The sequence below is a fragment of the Podarcis melisellensis genome (assembly GCF_964234715.1).
Source record: "Podarcis melisellensis genome assembly, chromosome: 15".
Lineage (NCBI taxonomy): Eukaryota > Metazoa > Chordata > Lepidosauria > Squamata > Lacertidae > Podarcis > Podarcis melisellensis.
In genome coordinates this window covers 3,563,921-3,582,907 of record NC_138532.1, presented here as the reverse complement: position 1 = coordinate 3,582,907, position 18,987 = coordinate 3,563,921, and the positions used below count along the sequence as shown (strand labels likewise).

The 18,987-nt window shown below is 42.6% G+C and overlaps 1 protein-coding gene across 2 annotated transcripts; it reads left to right on the top strand.

The window, feature by feature from the left end:
• Positions 1-172: 172 nt before the first annotated feature.
• Positions 173-16,972, top strand: KCTD9 (potassium channel tetramerization domain containing 9). 2 transcript variants are annotated; one of them, XM_081891107.1, is made up of 12 exons: positions 173-317; positions 3,735-3,856; positions 5,662-5,705; positions 5,806-5,902; positions 6,465-6,523; positions 7,852-7,980; positions 10,984-11,051; positions 11,492-11,587; positions 12,766-12,915; positions 13,774-13,879; positions 15,417-15,550; positions 16,496-16,972. In XM_081891107.1, exons 1-12 carry the CDS (start codon positions 270-272, stop codon positions 16,610-16,612), a joined length of 1,170 nt encoding a protein of 389 aa, XP_081747233.1. In that variant the 5' UTR covers positions 173-269; the 3' UTR covers positions 16,613-16,972. The 2 variants fall into 2 exon arrangements, with proteins under 2 accessions (XP_081747233.1, XP_081747234.1); XM_081891108.1 differs by lacking the exon at positions 7,852-7,980.
• The last annotated feature ends 2,015 nt before the right edge of the window (positions 16,973-18,987 follow it).

The window sequence follows — 18,987 nt, the reverse complement described above, 5'->3', positions numbered from 1 at the left end:
ATAGGTTCCTTCTCGAGACTCCGCCCCGCTCGTTCTGAGGAGAGCAGCCGGCTGCCTTTGCCCAGGCGAGAAGATCCGCCCATCGCGTCGGCTTTGGTTCCCATTGGGTGAAAGAAGGGGAAGACGGGGGGAAAATTCAGAATGAGTGGCGTGGATTGGTGGGTGGGCGTGCCAGTTGGAGAAGTGCTGCTTCCGGGTTTGTCGCTCGGCTGGCAAGAAGTCCCGGGCGCGGCTTCAGGCGCCTCAGTCCCTGCGGGGTGGGGGAGGCGATGAAGAGAGTCACCCTCTTTGTCAATGGCAGCCCCAGGAATGGAAAGGTGAGTGAGGGGCGCTTTGGCGAGAAGGGGCTTGAATGACGAGGAGATTGGCTTTAATTTCCACCACCCCAGTCATGATACAAAGCAGGGCAAGAGGCACTAAAGCGACAGAGCCAAGTCTCTGCTCCCAAGCAGCTTACAATCGAAAACAGGCAGTGAAGTTGCTAGATCTCAAGGTCTGATTAGAAGTCTACGGGTTTGGGGTCCCCTCCCCCTTTCCCTGCTGTCCCATACCAGTTTACCTGGGAGTAAGCCCCATTGGGACTCACTTCTATGTAGACTTTCAATTTTAGTCATCTGATTTATATGGCATCCTTTAGAAATGTTTCTAGGATGAATTTACCCCCCGCCCCGCCCTGTCCCAAGATAATATACACAGATTAAAATTATACTGAACAGTAGCATTTATTTATTAAAAAATAATAATAGAGGTTACTGAGCAGGTAGATTCTAGCAGTGGAGTGGCACTTCCGAGAAGACATCTTGGTGATCCTCTTTCTTAGAATGTCAGAATAAGTACTGTAAATCCTTTTTATATAAAAAAAGTTAAGGAATTTATGCCCTGCCTATTTAACTATAAAAGCCTTAAAGCGAGAAGGCTCACCATATATATTTACTGATTAAAATGAAATTAATCATGTAATTATATTCAATGAAATCGATCACCCAAGATTGATCAGCTTGGAAAACTGGCAACAACTCTGTTTGACCCAAATATTTAAAATGAGTATTCGTTTAAGCAAGGCACATGTGTATTAGAATGTAATTTATTTTATAGTGTATATTTTTAAAACTCTGAACCTTATTTTGAAAAGAATTATGCTAACTTGTTCTTGACATTTGATTTTATTGATAATATACACATAAATATATAATATACACATGCACAAATTTATGTAAATTGTTTTGAGAATTTTATTATTTAAGGGATATCCAAATAAATATATGCAATAAATATATGTGGGGGAGACAAAGGAAAGAGTGAGTGAGTGGGTGGGTAGGAAATAGATAATAATTACTATGGAAAAAACAAGCTGGCAGAACGGATTAGATTTTGCTGGGTTGTGGAAAGAGAGCAATAACGTTACCAGGTGAAAGTGCCTAGGGAAGCTGTTGGATTTGCGACTAATAAAAGCCCTGCTGGATCAGACCAAAGGCCTGTCTAGTCCAGCATCCTGTTTTGCACAGTGGCCACACAGATGCGTAGCAACCCCCACCAGCACCTGGAATGGAGAGATGACCCAAAGTTGCTGAGCTTCTTTTGGGAGATAGCCTGCAGCCCCCCTCCCATGTTGCCAGGTGTACCCTCTCATGTCTCTGCCTCCAAAGGCTTGCACAGCTGTTTGTTGCAGCAGCCCTGGCTACAAGCATCTCCATTTGGGGGCAGCTCAGAGACCAGGGATGGCAGCAGCAGCTGACCCGAGGACTCTCAAGGAGAGGAGGCTGAGGAAACACTCCACAAAGGAGGGTGTTCAGAAATGGGTGAGAGGCTGCCAGCTCTGCAGGCAAGGGGTGCCACAGAAAGAACTTAGTTGGTTGAAAACTTCTGCCCTAAAGCAAAAAGGTTTCACCTGGTACCTAAGAGTGAGTCAGAAATTAACAACAGCTTAATATATAATAATTTATTATTTAGACCCCACCCATCTGGCTGGGTTTTCCCAGCCACTCTGGGCGGCTCCCAACAGAATATTAAAAACACGATAAAACATCAAACAGGGCTTCCTTCAGTAGTGATTCTGGGTGGAGGGCAGGGATTTCTACATTACCCCCAAGTATGGTGATGGGTTGCAAGTTGTGTCCAAAACAAAAGGTTGAGTAGCTTATTGCCCATCATAATTAAAAATAATAACACGAATAACGTGACATCCTTCCAGTAATTACTGCCATCCTTTCTGAACTGGATTTATGCAAACAGCTGAATTTTCCATTTTTCCTTTTTCATGTTTGTAAATTTCACTCAGAGGTTTGTTTGTCTCTGAGACCTGTTCTTTTAAAATAATCCTTGATAACTGTACATGTAAATTGGTTCTGAAGACATAGCCATTAGCTGTAGACATATCCGTTAAAAGCTCTAGGTGGCTTTGGAATTTAGTGAAACATAGGTAAACATGGCATTCCAAAAAAGGTTTTATTTATTGCCTTTGGAAATACTGAACAAGTTTAGAGATGGAGCAGATGAGTCATACAGGGCAGAAATTGTTATTTGAAGTAGTTGTCTGTGAAACTAGTAAATACAGTAAAAATGGACCTTGACTGTGTCTCATGGTTTGTAAGGGGAGAGCTAAACCACAAGTCACAGTTAAGATGGCATGTTCAGCCAAACCTTGACTTAGCTAAGCATGGCTTGGCAGGAGAAAGGACCAGGGGGAGCAAAGCAGCTGTGAGCTTTTCTCTGAGCCCACCTGCTTGCATGGTCTGGCAAAGGCATAGTTCGACTGACCATCTCATGTGAATCAGATCAGTCAGTTTTGAATTTGTAACTTTTTTTGCAGGCAACTATACCCAAGAAAATCACATGCATAAAACTCTTGCTCTCTTAGTAAGCTAAAATTAGTATGCAGTGCCTTCATTCTTTTTGTTTAATGTTTTTAATACTGTATAAGGAAGTGTACACTATGGAAATGTATCTGGAAACATTTACAAACGTCTTCCTAAAAAAAGCTCAGGGTTTCCTGGCTTTTACTTTTTGAAATATATCAGTACTATAATACAAAGCGGACTTTGTTTTTGTTGTTTTGTCTTAAGCAGTGCAGAAAGTTTGGCTATTGAGCAGAGGCTCAGGTGACTTTTGACATGTTAAAACCTACAATGGCACACACTGTTTTGTTGACTACACTGAAGACAACCATGGAAAACCTGGTCTATTTTAGGGTTTTGGGTGGGAAAGTCTAAAAAGCTTTCTAATTGAAAATTTTCCAGAAAAGCCACTTTGCTGGCTTTCATTTACAGTACTGGCCGTCATACATCCACAGAGGGACAGAGTAGAAATAGCAGCATTAAGCATAAATTTAGCAGGTGCTCTTCCTGTTGCTGTTCCTGCTCATAATCAACAACAGGCAGCCGAGCTCTGATTAGGAACAAGTACAGGAACCATAAATAACAAACTGTGTGTTTGGGGCAAAGCATCTTCCCCCCCTTTTCATTCACTGGAACCACATGCACCTGTAGCTTGTGTTTTGTGAAGCTGCTGACTATTCAAGATCTTGTTTGAGTTATGAATCTGTGCTTTAGCTGAATGAAAACACATGACAGCTGCATTTGAATGTGCCATAATTCAAATGGTGGTGAGGTTTCTGGCATTTCCCCATCTATGTCTGCTGTTCAGGTTGGACAGGGAATTTAGGTTCATAAAACAAAAGTGGGGGCCCTAAAACATTAAGCACTGTTGGGCTAAATACTCGCCTTCTCTTTTTATAGGTTGTGGCGGTTTATGGGACACTGTCTGATTTGCTGTCTGTAGCCAGTAATAAGCTTGGAATAAAAGCAACCAGCGTGTACAATGGGAGAGGTGGGCTCATTGACGACATTGCTTTGATAAGGTAAGTTGGGCGTGGATTTGATGTTCACATGATTGGAACTTTCTTGCAGAAACTAAAAGGAACCAACAGCTGCTTGGAGGGAAGGGGGTGACTGTCAACTGTCTGTTAGGATACAGTGACCTCATTGCACTGGAATGTGCCATTGCTTTCTGACCTTCCAAAAGTGGGGTAGCTGCTCATGAGGACCCGTTCAAAACGTGGACTCCCTCCTTTTCCCTCCTCCATTTCCTGGTTTGGAGGAATCAGAGTTTGTCGTAAAGAGCACAATCTGCCTGTATACCAGAAATAAACATCCATTTTGAAAGAGTTTTCAGTTCTAGTAGGGTGGTGAGCCAGGGTTTGTAGTAATCATAGTTTGCCTGATTCAGAGATTATTGTGTTTCAATAATTCAGAGATTCAGCGTTTGAAATTACCAGGCACTAAGTGCATTTTGCAACTGGATGGAGATGTGCAGGCGCTTAGCACCTCCACTTGCCTGGCTGCTGTCAGCTGGTCTGCCAGGCACTGCAGCAGCAAAAGACACCGGGTGATTCACCCAGCAGCAAACTGTGTCTCTTTATATATAATCATTAATATTTACTGTCAGACAAATCACCTGGTCTGCAGAGTAGTGTGGCAGCAAAAAAAAAAAAGGCACACAGACATTTTTGGGCTTCCACAACCCAGGAGCCACATGGCTCCTTGCTTTCTAACACTGCTCTGATATAATTATTACCTTAAATAGTTGTTGTTCTATATCGGTTTTGTCTGATGCCTTCAGAGGCTGGAATTAATTTGTTGGGAAATAGACCTCAAACAAATTCTCATTCAGATTTTCTTGCAAAAATCTGGATCTAACTTGAACTTTCTCCAGTGCCCCCAATTGTGAGTGTTGTTGCATTTTTTGGGTGACTGGATCAAAATGAGTTGTACAAGTATTGGATTGCAAAATTGAACATTTAACTGTTTACTGAAAGTCAACTTTTAGAAAATACATTCTGCTATCAGTTTTTGAAGACAATTGAAACAACTATTCCATATTTGGCATTAACAAAATATTACTCTGCTCATAGAGTAATTGTGGCTTGTATTGCACCAGTGAGTATGACGTGGCTGGGTGTGCCCAAATAACTTTTCCTGTGAGCCCAGAAAGCCTTCCTTGTTTGTGGGAAGTAGTTACTTCAGACACACATGCAAAGGAGAGGGAAGAGCTTAACATACTTGAGGGTGGGATCAGAAGGGGATGCTAGGTTTCTAAAGAGGATATACACATTCAGAAAAGCATCATGGTGCAACCCCCTTAGGACAGTGCCCAAATGCAGGTAGGAAATAGCATGCCGAAATGCTCCCCTGCATCCCTGGTAGGTTAGCTCATGTGCACAGTGAGTTTTTGATGGAACACATTCAGACATGCAGTCCTCTGCCTGCATTCTGTAGCAACACAGTCTTAGAAGGGCTTAACCAAATTATTCATTCATTCCTTTATTTCATAAAATTTATATACCATTTGATTGTAGAAAACCTCAAAGCAGTTTACAAAAATATTATTACATAAAATTATCTCTAAAATATTTACAACCATACTTTAAAGCATGCATAATTTAAAACATGCTGGTGATTGTTTTCCACCCTCAATTATTTACTGCCTCCCTGGCACCCAGCCAATTATCCTGGAACAGTTCCTTAGCTTTTAATGCCCCTTAGTTTAAATTTAAAACCTTGGAGATTGAAGTTATGCTTCTGGTCACTATTGCCCTAAACCGAGTTATATACCATCTACTTGCACATGGAAACATTTTACTCTCTTTCTCTCTTCCCATTTCAGGGATGATGATGTCCTCTTTGTATGTGAAGGGGAGCCGTTCATTGGTAAGAATCCAGGATTATTTTGCTATGTTGCTTTTTGTCTTGTGAAATGGACACGTTCACGACGGCACTAAAAGTGTTCATGTACATTCCGTGCTTACAGATCCCCAGAATGATGTAAACCCTCCTGAAGCATTAACAGGCTCTCACTCAGACTGGATAACTCTCAACGTTGGAGGGCGGTACTTCACAACTACCCGGTAAGAGCCTGTCACTTTGTTGCCACAAGGTTATTTATATTTGCAAAATGCTGCAACGAACTCAGTGAGTCAGCGGACAAAATCATTACCAACATTGCAGAAAATTATTCCATCCCACTAAAACTCAGGCTCCAAATTCTAGGCAGTACTTCTCAGCTCCAACCCTCTACAGTCAAATGCCCTTTCAAAGTAAATAAATTGTGCTTGTTGGTTTTCTAAATGATGATTTTGCTATTGGAGCAAAGGGAAGGAACGGCATAGGAAAAATAGGAAGGCCATTGGTCCATCTGCCTCACGGTTGTCTGCGCAGACTGGCAATGACTCTCCAGGGCTTCAGCCCTCCCTGGGGATGCAAGGAATTGAATCTGGGGCACATGACATGCAAAGTAGATGCTCATCCACTGAGCTCTGGCCCTCTTCCACAAGGTTTACAGTTAAAAGCACCAAACACAGAGGGAAATATCTCTGCAAAACAAAACAAAAACCCACGCAAAACCTGAACACCATTCTAAAAATCAAAGCCTTGAACTTATTTGTTAATACTTCTGCTTTTTTCCCCTAGGACCACATTAGTTAGTAAAGAACCTGATAGCATGCTGGCTCGCATGTTTAAAGATAAAGGTCAGTATGGACTAAAATTATTCTAAGTCAATCCCCCATTTTTTACGCTTTGTTATGGGAGCCTCTCTCAAAGCAGACAAATAGTTTATTGAAAGGTGCATTGCATAGCTTCATTGGCAGCTGCCCCATTGTATGACAAGTTGGTTGTCTTACAATAGAAAGGAATAATCAGGATTACAATCTTAATTACGCTTTAAATCACCGGCTTGAATTCAAGTTGACAAGACAAAGGTTAATTGCTCCCCTTCAGTCATTGTGACATCAGTTGATTGACAAGTGGGCAGTCCCACCCACCCTTCAAAAATGGCCCACAGGGGCTGTGGGAGCTCAGGATCTGGCCCACCAGGTGGATTCTGTTTCACATCCCTGTGCTATAGGAAAGCTCAGAGCAGTATTTGAAGTTAGCCCAGGCGCCAGGTAGAGGGCCTTCTAGGTAGTGGCACCCTCCCTGTGGAACACCCTCCCTTCAGATGTCAAGGAGATAAACAACTATCTGACTTAGAAGACATCTGAAGGCAGTCTTGTCTTAGGAAAGTTTTTAAGGACTGATGTTTTTACTATGTTGCTAGATATGTTGTAAGCCACCCAGAATGGCTGGGGAAACCCAGCCAGATAGGCGGGGTATTATTTATTTATTTATTTATTTATTTATTTATTTATTTATTTATTTAGCAACTGGTGCAGGTCCCATTGTGACCCTGTGGAGAGCTCTGGATGCCAGGTTGGCAACTGGGGAAAGCAGAATGTCACTTAGAAAAGTGTCTGAAATATTTTCCTTGAAGCTTGAATTAGTTTTATTCTGGATTGTTTTATTTGATGTTTTAGTGTGTTGTAAACCGTGTTGTGATCTTTTCTTTAAAATATAAAGTGGTATAAAATTGAATTAATAATAATAATATCACACCGGGCAAGGGGGAATGGCACCTAGACATTCCATTGTGGCAACCATAGCCCAGGTTTAAGGTGCCGTTTGCCAATTAGATTATATAGTCAGAGACTTCTCTGGAACCCTTAGTCCAGAATTTGAACTCTGATCTAGCTGAAAGGCCATGACTGTAATCTGTATCTCACCAATTCTCTTTTAAGTAGGATGGAACTGTTAGAACAGCCCCTATATTTGGTCTTTGGCTTGCTTTTTCCTTTGTAACATTTTGAGTTGAAACTCTTAAGAGGACTTTTGAAAATTGCTCCCCCTCCCAAGCTGCCTGTTTTTAAATAACTTCCTTGAGCTAGTGTACAACTGGGTTATTACAATGATAAATCTGATTTTTGAAGGCTTTCTCTTTTTGTGCACTGAATTTTTGTGTGATACTTCCTGTTGGAAACAGATGCCTGGGGGAATAAGCGAGATCACCGAGGAGCCTTCCTAGTCGACCGTAGTCCTGAGTACTTTGAACCAATTTTGAACTTTTTGCGTCATGGACAGCTTATTGTAAATGAAGGCATTAATTTGTTAGGTATGTATTATTGGGGTACCAGTCATGTTATCATTTTTTTGTTGCTTGCTGCCAAACTCTTGTTCTTAGATGAGCCTAAAGAGGCTAGTGGATGGTACTGTCAAAAAACTAATTGTTGCTTAGTTTGGTTTTCATAGAATCATAGAGTTGGAAGAGACCACAAGGGCCATCGAGTCCAACCCCCTGCCAAGCAGGAAACCCCATCAGAGCACTCCTGACATATGGTTGTCAAGCCTCTGCTTAAAGACCTCCAAAGAAGGAGACTCCACCACACTCCTTGGCAGCAAATTCCACTGTCAAACAGCTCTTACTGTCAGGAAGTTCTTCCTAATGTTTAGGTGGAATCTTCTTTCTTGTAGTTTGGATCCATTGCTCCGTGTCCGCTTCTCTGGAGCAGCAGAAAACAACCTTTCTCCCTCCTCTATGTGACATCCTTTTATATATTTGAACATGGCTATCATATATCACCCCTTAACCTCCTCTTCTCCAGGCTAAACATGCCCAGCTCCCTTAGCTCCCTTAGCCGTTCCTCATAAGGCATCGTTTCCAGGCCTTTGACCTCCTTAGCAGGGGTGGGGAGGAGTGCATCCTGCAGACGTAAGAGCCAAACATATATGGGATTCAGAAGATTGATTATTGAAGTATTAAAACATAATGCAACAAAAATAAATTGCAGCTGAGAGAGGTGGACTCTAGCTTGGGACATATCCAGCTAAGATCTACTCAGGAGATCCATTGAAATTAGTAGACCAAAGTTAGCTGTGTCTACCTATTGTTAGTGGGTCTACTCTGTGTAGGACTAGCATATTAGAATGCAAACATCCTGCCACTGAGGGAAGGGTTGCTTATCCTCTTTTCCCCTCACACTGTTTTCACACTCCAAATGCCACTCCTGAAGCTGTTAAATCATTTGGGTGGGAGTGTGGAGGTCTCTTTCCCAGTGGTCTCCTGGCAGCTTTGGAGGAGAAAAGGAAGAAAGCCAATCTTCTTTCTTTCTTTTTTGAAGGAAAATAATGATAGAAAAAAGGGGTCAAGTCTTCTTCCCTGACCTAATTCAGGGCCACTTTGGTTAATTCTTAGCTTTAAAAAAGAAGAAACATGTCAGAATATATTATCGTAGAGCTCACACTAAACATCCTAGCTCTTAATTGATTGGAACTATAGAAACTATAACTAACACAGAATACATTCTCAGTATAGCATGTCAAAACTCCCCTTGGCTCAAGTGGAACAAATACTTCACCCTAAATATATTTGTTGCTGTCAGCTTATTAAAGGCTGGAATAATCGCCGTTTTATTAATCAGAAGTGTGTGAGCGTAATTTGGGGACATTGCATCCTGTGCTCTTAAATTTTGCATCCCCCATGGAAAAAACAGTACTTGTTTTGGAAGCATACGCTTCCGAAATTGGATAACCATGGGGCCCTTTGGGCTGGAAATCTAATTCTCCTTTCCTCCGTCCCCAATTACATCCAATATAAGATGTGTACGACCGACAGTTTTATTGGTGTGTGCTGCTCATAGGAGAGAGTTTAAAACTTTTAAGCAACCTCATTCTCTTGCCAAGAGAAGAGGTAACCTCAACGGGTATGGAGCTGGAACACGCAGTCTGAGTTGCTGCAGTTACAGGACTGGACTGGGCCCTGTGCACATGTAATAGTCCAGTGCTTTGGTTGCAGAGAGACCTGAGTTCAAATCCTCACCCAGCTATGAAGCTATTCTCTGCCAATATGAGCTCAACAGAAGAAAGGGGATAGAATTGTGAATAATAATAATAATAATGTTGATCTAATCAGGATTTCACCTAATCACAGTTAATGAACCTTTGCAGGATTTTGTGTGCTCGCTGTCTCTCACTCACTCACACCCCTCTGCTGCTCAGGTTTAACCCCCTTATAATTTCAGTTAGTACTGATTAGAAATACTGTAGGATTTTGGTTGTTTCTTTACATTTTACTACTTATGACACTTCTTTTAAGAGTAATAGTTAAAATAACAATTTAAAAACACCTGCCCCACACCAATGGTGGTGGGTATGGGTGTTTTTTAAGTTAACGCTAACCATGGTGTGTTGTTGACCAGTTTTGAAACTGTCTTCAAACCCATATTTCAAGTCCTGCTTATCTGCAACTATGGTTAATGCTCATAATGATTAAAATGGGTAGAAACATCTTCCCACTGGTGTGAGGGTTCCGTTACTGGATGCTGTGCAGCGTGCATGTTAGCGGAAGCCCATGTGCTGATCAAGTGGGGAGTTGCTTGTACTGACATAAGCTAGTTAGAGCATTCACTTTGGGGAAGAAGAATTTGTGCACAATCTTGTGACTGGTTCCTGCAACCCCGTTTAAGGGAACAGGATGCTGAGCATATCTGAAACTACATGGTACAGTGGTACCTTGGGTTAAGTACTTAATTTGTCCCGGAGGTCCGTACTTAACCTGAAACTGTTCTTAACTTGAAGTACCACTTTAGCTAATGGGACCTCCTGCTGCTGCTGCGCCGCCAGAGCACGATTTCTGTTCTCATCCTGAAGCAAAGTTCTTAACCTGAAACACTATGGGTTAGCGGAGTCTGCAACCTGAAGCAAATGTAACCTGAAGCGTATGTAACCTGATGTACCACTGTATGTTATTTCTGTGCAGCTTTTCACCATTTTTTAAAAGGTGTTTTTATTATACAACCTTGGTTGTTGAACGCCTTGGTACTTGTACGTTTTGGCTCCCTAACGGCATGAACTTGGAAGTGAGTGTTCTGGTTTGCAACCGTTCTTTGGAAGCCGAATGTCCAGCGAGCCTTTCGCAGCTTCCGATTGGCTTCAGGATGAGAACAGAAAGCGAAAGTGGTGCTTCAGGTTATGAACAGTTTCAGGTTAAGAGCGGACCTCCAGAACGAATTAAGTTATTAACCTTAGGTACCACTGTATGTGGAAGGTAATTAATTAAGAATAATGATAATTGTAATTTATAGCAAGGATACATTCATGTTCTTCTCTCTTGTGCTAGGGGTCTTAGAAGAAGCCAGGTTTTTTGGGGTTGACTCACTGATTGAACACCTAGAAGCAGCTATTAAGGTAATTACAGTTTTTGCAACCACCTCGTTTTCTTGCCCAATAAAAATGTCAGTGATATTGGGTTGAAATTTCTATTCATGTCTACTCAGAAGCAAGCGTTATTAAGGCTGGAAATTAACTGGAGCACATCTCACTGAAAACAACAGAAATTCTGGGTAGACACATAGGATTGCACTGTAAGGGGGGTTTCTACCCTTCTACACTCAGATAATTTGCTTATTAGGACAATGTTGAAATAACTATGTAGTATGTTAGATTAATATGGGCATTTTTTATTTTTTATTTTTGCTCTTGGATTACAAAACAGATGTAAAATAAATGTGCTAAATCACAATCCATATGCATCAGAAATTTCCTCCCAGTTCAGAATTTTTCCAAAATCCCAATACTCAACTAGTAGTTGAATGTCATCTCTTGCTGCTCTTCTTCTTTCCCTACAGAACTCACAACCAGCTGAAGATCATTCGCCAATCTCCCGAAAGGAATTTGTTAGGTTCCTACTTGCGACTTCAACCAAATCTGAGCTACGCTGTCAGGTATCAAGAACAAAGATTGTTCTTTGTTAGTTAGGGTTATTCTGTAGGTTATCATATAACTCCTAAGGCAAAGTGGGGGATCTGTTTCAGCCTGAAGGTCAGGGCCAAAACTGGCCTATCTTTTGTGGGACATTTCAGGCCAATGGGCAGAGCCCACCCAGTGGTCAAGTTTCAAGCTGCTAGTGGCGCAGGAAGCTTTTGATGTGGAGCAGAATTTAAAAATGTGTCTCCATGTTTCTATCTGAGATGGTATAAGAGCCTGCTGGACGGTGCATCTAGTCCTGTCTCCTGTTCTGGCAGAACCAGATGGCTCTGGAAAGCCCTGAGTGAAATAGCACTCACTCACTTTGGATTCCCAGCAACTGACATGTAGAGGCATATTGCTTTTGACAGTGGATCTAGAAGAAAGCCGTCATGAGCAATAGCCGTTGATGGCCTCCATGAATTTTACATTCTTTCGTTTCACTTTTGGACATTTCATACCGGTAGAAAGACTGGCACAGGTAGGAGTGGGCTGTGCAAGAATCCCTCTGTAAGAAATGCTAGTTTTTTAATTGAAGGAATTCTTTTGTATTTTTACATGGGAGCATGACAAATGGTGTTCCGTCATCCACAGTTTAATGTGGTATGGTCTACTGTCCAACCACATTCTACTGAATGTGTAAATGAAGGCTGTGACTACTACCTACTGTTCCAGTAACTTAATGAAACAAAAATAAATAAATCATGATCCAGCCATATCCCACAATGAATTGGAATAATTTGATCTTTTACCAATGAAAATCCCTCTATAGAAAACCCCCCATCTTCCTACAAAGCAGATAATTTGTCTGTTCTCTTGATCAGTATAATGCCAATACAGTCAACAATTACACAGAGTTGATTAATTCATGTTCAGTGATGCTCTTTTTTGTTCATGGCCATGCAACAGCCAGTATTGTTAACTGGGTAGTTCCAAAATTAAATCCCATCTCATCCCCCCACACAGTCTGTAGCTTAAGGCTCTAGACATGTTTCTTAGCGCCAGTGCTGCATCTACAGTGTGGGGGTACCACCATCCTCCCCAATGGGCTTCGTTGTAAAGGATTCTTGAGATCATGTAGGCAAAGTTTGTTGAGTGCTCTGAAGTGCTATACAGGCAGCAAGTCTTTCCCCCCTCCCTTCTCCCAATTTTTCAGGGTTTAAATTTCAGCGGGGCAGATCTCTCTCGTTTAGATCTCCGATATATCAACTTCAAGATGGCCAACTTGAGCCGATGCAACCTGGCCCATGCCAACCTGTGCTGTGCAAACCTTGAACGAGCAGATCTCTCTGGATCAGTTCTAGATGTGAGTGTTGTTTGGAGTGGGGCTAAAAACCAGCATACATTTGTCTTTAGAACAAAGTGGGTACATTTATGCAGCTGGCTTGATTAATTGAATAAGGTTTCTTTAATAGCATGACAACTTTGCCCTGAGTCCAGGAGTGGCAGACCTCAGGCCTGGAGGCCAAATACAGCCCTCCAGTCCTTCCTAGCAAGCCCTTGGGACTCCTGCAGGCCACACTCCCTTCCCAGCCACACCCCTTGCCCAGTACTTCCTCCTATTTGCATGGCAGGAATGTGTCCTTGAGCTCTGATAATGCCTCTTGCCTGCCTGCCTGGAGAATGGAGAAGGATGTGTGAGTATGTATAGAAACTAGCCTAAGGATAACAGCTGCATTAGTTTTCCTGAAACCCTGGAGAGCCGTTGCCAGTCAGTATAGACCATAATGAGCTAGATGAACCGGTGGTCTGGCTTGATATAAGGGCAGCTTTCTAATTCCCTAGAATGCCCAGCCTATACATTCTTCAATACCTCCACCACCTGGATTCACCTGCAACAAAATACATGAGAGGCAGCGGAGCTGCAACAGAAGTGTCCTTGAACCATTGCTTGAAGAGAATTGCAGGGATTTTTACCCATCCACTGGGACAGGACCAAAACCAGTGCTTTTGGAATACTAGAGTGTAGATGTAGGAAAGACTTTCGGAAAATAAGAGCATTGTGACAATTAAATAGGCTACCAATGGGGGCTGTGGAATTTCCATAAGCAAAGGCTGGTCAGGCATGTCTCAAACATAGAATATTCACATCTGGACCAGTTAATATGTTGCACATCTTCTGACTCTGATTCATTTTAGCTCTCCCTCTCTCTCTCTCTATCAGTGTGCCAACCTCCAAGGAGTAAAGATGCTTTGTTCTAACGCAGAAGGAGCATCCCTGAAGGGGTGCAATTTTGAGGACCCCTCTGGCCTTAAAGCTAACCTAGAAGGTAAAAACAAAAACTAGGTGCCGTTCCGTTTTAATATGACACCTGCTGTAGTGACGGGGAAATTCTGAAATATCTTGGAGGATTACAGGCATCTCCCCACTTATGTGGGGCTTACATTCAGATGCCCTGCATGCATAAGTGAAATTGCATAATATGGGGAGCATTCTTTAAGTGCCTTCTCTGATGCTCTCTCTTCAATTCATACAAAAAATACTGTATCCAAGAGTATCCACAACTAGAATTGAAGCTCTGGGGCCGGCAGGAGGCTGGAGGACGCATGGGAAAGTGGCTGTGCTGCTGCTGCCCTACCCTGCAAATCAGCTGTTAGGTGGGGAGGCTGAGCAGTGTAAACAAATCACCACTGTGCCTCTGTGCTCTTTGGGGCTTCCTCCACCCTGACTGACGTCCTCTTTGGGCTCCAGGGAATGTCTCCTCATGAGCCACAAGGACTCAGCTCTCCTGCTATTTCCAGGTTGAAAATAATAATAATAATAATAATAATAATAATAATAATAATAACAACAACAACAACAACAACAACAACAACAACAACAACAACAACAACAATAATAATAATAATAATAATAATAATAATAATAATAAATTTATTATTTGTACCCCGCCCATCTGGCTGGGTTTCCCCAGCCACTCTGGGCGGCTTCCAACAAAGATGAAAGATACACTAAAATGTCACATATTAAAAACTTCCCTGAACAGGGCTGCCTTCAGATGTCTTCTGAATGTCAGGTAGATGTTTATCGCTTTGACATCTGATGGGAAGGCGTTCCACAGGGCGGGCGCCACTACCAAGAAGGCCCTCTGCCTGGTTCCCTGTAACTTTGCCTCTTGCAGTGAGGGAACCGCCAGAAGGCCCTCGGAGCTGGACCTCAGCGTCCGGGCAGAACGATGGGGGAGGAGACGCTCCTTCAGATATACTGGACCGAGGCCGTTTAGGGCTTTAAAGGTCAGCACCAACACTTTGAATTGTGCTCGGAAACGTACTGGGAGCCAATGTAGGTCTTTCAAGACCGGTGTTACATGGTCTCGGCGGCCGCTCCCAGTCACCAGTCTAGCTGCCGCATTCTGGATTAGTTGTAGTTTCCGGGTCACCTTCAAAGGTAGCCCCACGTAGAGCACATTGCAGTAGTCCAAGCGAATTGTATTATTTAAATATTTCCCAGCTCCATGAGTATAAGCAGTCACACACAAGTCATTCGTGTGTAAGTGTGGGGGGATGGGACACCTGTACTAAAGCCAAAATGAGCTCATCTGCTGAACTTACAGTCCCCATATTACTCTTGGATAATTCAGATGATGGATTGCTTCATAAGTGTGTTGGTTTGGAGTGGGGAGGCATAGACGATGGCACCTCCATATCAGGCAGCTGACAATGGGAAAGAGGCTCGCCTGAGACCTTTAACTGCATTTCATTAAGAAACCAGAGCATCAAGCTGCAATAAGAAGGTCAAGAGCAGGCGATGAGAATGAACTCGTTCACATTTTTAAACTGGACTTAAAATGTTATTTCCTACTTCAGGTGCTAACTTGAAAGGAGTTGATATGGAAGGCAGTCAGATGACTGGAATAAATCTAAGAGTTGCAACTTTGAAAAATGCAAAGCTAAAGAACTGCAACCTGAGAGGAGCAACTCTTGCAGGAACTGACTTGGAGGTAAGTTACATTTTCAGCTTTTGATCAACAGCTGAGCCTTTATAGGGTTTCTGTTAACACTTTTCACAAATCTCAGGTGGCTTTTCATTTAAAAAGGGTTCTCATTGCTACTGAATACATTTTCGTATCTTTCCATGGCTAGCTACCTTTTGGTTCACTCTTGGCTCCAACAGTAAGGTATTGCCCTGCATTTGTAATAAATTATCAAAAGTGTTTGCCCATGAAGGTGACTCAGAAACGACAACTAATCCAGAATGCGGCAGCTAGACTGGTGACTGGGAACGGTCGACGGGACCATATAACACCGGTCCTGAAAAGCCTTTAAATGGCCTCAGCCCTGCATGCCTGAAGGAGCATCTCCACCCCAATTGTCCAGCCCAGACACTGAGGTCCAACGCTGGGGGCCTTCTGGTGGTTCCTTCACTGTGAGAAGAAGGCAGAGGGCCTTCTTGGCAGTGGCGCCCGCCCTGTGGAACGCTCTCCCTTCAGATGTCAAGGAAATAAACAACTATCTGTCTTTTAGAACACATCTGAAGGCAACCCTGTATAGGGAAGTTTTTAAATGTTTAATTTTTTATTATGTTTTTATATATGTTGGAAGCCACCCAGAGTGGCTGGGGCACAGATAGGTGGGGTGCAAATATTATTATTAATAATATTATTATTGTATAAAAACACAATTAACAACTAAAAGGAGCGTCCTCTTTAATATCAAAATAAACATTGCACATAAAAGCAGCTACAAAGCACAAAGAATATTCACAAGCATAGTAAACGAATGTATAAAATATCCTCTGAGCATCAGGAAGTAAAATGCTGCAAATCAACTAAGGTGAATAAATTCAACCTAACTTAACAAGATGGAAGCTGTTAGCTTTGTGTGTGCGTGTTTTAAATATATAAAAAGAGGAGACTTTAGTTACCAACGTGTCTCTGCCATTTCAGAATTGTGACCTGTCGGGCTGTGACCTGCAAGAAGCCAATCTGAGAGGGTCAAACGTGAAAGGAGCCATCTTCGAAGAGATGCTGACACCACTACACATGTCTCAGAGTGTCAGATAGGCTGTCCAGAAGAATGGGAGCTTCTTGCTGCAGATCACCTTCGTTCCACGCTTTATCCTTAATAACGTAGGAGCAACAATTCTTCCATGGCTTTGAGTTTCTCTGTGGTTGGCTAAGGAACTGCCTCAGATCACACATATGTGGGAATTTCCCTTTCATAGGCGTAGAAGTAGCTGTTGAACCAAAGCAGGAAAGTTGGAGGGCTTTGGAAGCAGAGATGTTGCTGTTTGCTCTGAATACGTTGGCACTTGTGCACCACCTCAATCACTCCAGAATGCATTTTAAGAGATTTGTTAATTTATTAAAGCACAATATATGCAATTTATATTTATTAAATGTCTAGTAGCAGTATGGATCATACACAGTAGCCAAAAAATGAGGTTTTGATTTGTTCATGTTGCATATTAAATAGCCCACTTGCCCCCTTTCAGGTACCACTTTTGTTATGACCAAATAGGTCCTATTAGTCTGTTTAGGTGTTTAGCATAAATAAAACCCAGTACACTCCAGGGAAGGTGCAAGTAAACCTCAGACAACCAATGTTGGATTTTCTCTGTAACACTGCTTTATTGATTAACAAACGTGGCAAGACAGGGAACATGCACTCAGTCATACACACATCCATACTCACCACTCTACACTGGATTGATCAGACCCAGTAAGAGTCACGGGTGGCAAACGACAGTTGTCAATGCACACAACTGAGGCTGGAGGGCTTTGGTATTTATACACCTTGTTCGTTCATCTGATGCCTGGCAACTCCTGATGCTTACACAACTCCTTGTTGGCATGTTTTCGGCATCTCACATCCTTGTCCTTGGCAACAACTCATCCTTGTCCTTGACATCATCTCACAACTCTTATCTTATCTGACTGTTTTTAAAGCTGTGCAGCCCACTACCAAGCTGCCTTGTGCTGTTCCGTTCCCGCACACACTGTCTTTGCCAAAACATCAAGATGTTTTCCACGTTCCATTAGCACTTATACAACACAGTTCATGAGCAGTTCACTGACATTGCATCCATTTTGTGGTGGTGTTCCGCCTTTCAGGCCCACACAAACTATACCATTCGCTACACTTTCAAAGTCACCTTTGTAGAACAAGAATGGCTGCTAACTAGAGTATCTACGTGTAAGATAGGCTTCACTCCTGTGAGCTCAGATTAATTTATTCGGTGTTTCGAAATAACGAATGATGAAGGGCCATCTTGCCCCCATCCCTTAACTCAGAGTGGTGGGTGTAGCGAGAACTTCCTTCCATGGTGCAGACTCATTCATCAGTCACATTTGGAACCAGCAGCGGATGAGAGAAGTTGAGTGGTCTGAACATCCCCTGCTGCTTATTATAGCACACTTTGAAATTGGATACACTCAGGGTAGAGGCTGTCAGCCCCAGATCCTAGAGGTTTATCCATTAGGAACATAGGAACCTGTTGATAATATGTTAGACCCATTAGTCCATCTATTTCTGTAATGTCTGCATATGTCATGTATGATACCAGGTGTGGGGCAGATGGGTGTGGTTTGGAGAAAACTGCTTTGCGGTTCAAATTGGGACCAATGCTGGGCTGAATTTTGACCACAGGCCCAGCTGCTCCCCAGAGTTTCAGAGGGGATTGAACCTGGTACATTTTCTAGGCAAACCATGTGCTCTGTCACTAGGCTATTACAAATGTAGCTGCTTCAAATGTTATGGAAGAAAGATAATTTACAATACCCACCTGCCCCCAGCAGCAACTGAAGTGAGGCACGCAGGGTCTTCTTGTTCTCCACTATTGCTCCTAGAGGAGGGGTAGCCAGATGCTCTCCAGATCTTTTGGACTAAAACTCTCATCATCCCTGACCAATGCCCATGCTGGCTGGGCCTAATGGGAGTTGAAATCTGCAACAGTTGGAGGCCAGCAGGTTGGCTTTCCCTGTGCTGCAGTTATATGTTCCAACTGTAACCTATGCAACTATCTAGCTCATTTATGAAAGTGGGGAGCTAAGGCATCTTCCTTTGCGGGTGACCAAAATAGCTCTGATTAAACCAGCATGGCAAATGTTGCAGAGCCCTTTCTCCCTCCTCATTGAGATACCTGGGCTGAGGGAAGTTGTGGTCCAAAATACCTGGAGGACAGCAGGTTGGCAAAGTGTCTTGTACCAAGAAGGACATCATGGATTGTAGGCAGCATGAGTACTGAGCAATTCTTCCCACCAACACGACTTTATCCCAATGAGACTTTGTTCCACTGTAATGACAATGCAAAAGCTTTTTCTCTGTATGTCTTTGTGTTTTCTGTACCTACAATTAGTACAGGTACATGTAGAAATTTTCAATACCAAATAAAAGCTGGGTGCCAGCAAAAATGGATACCTCAGATGCTGACTTCTAT

What these genes read in the sequence shown, in the direction of transcription:
- KCTD9 (XM_081891107.1), top strand. Translation starts at nt 270, where the DNA reads ATGAAGAGAGTCACCCTCTTTGTCAATGGCAGCCCCAGGAATGGAAAG. An exon ending in TCTCTGGATCAGTTCTAGAT is followed by an intron (nt 12,916 to 13,773) that starts GTGAGTGTTGTT and finishes TCTCTCTATCAG; the next exon opens with TGTGCCAACCTCCAAGGAGT. An exon ending in TTGCAGGAACTGACTTGGAG is followed by an intron (nt 15,551 to 16,495) that starts GTAAGTTACATT and finishes CTGCCATTTCAG; the next exon opens with AATTGTGACCTGTCGGGCTG.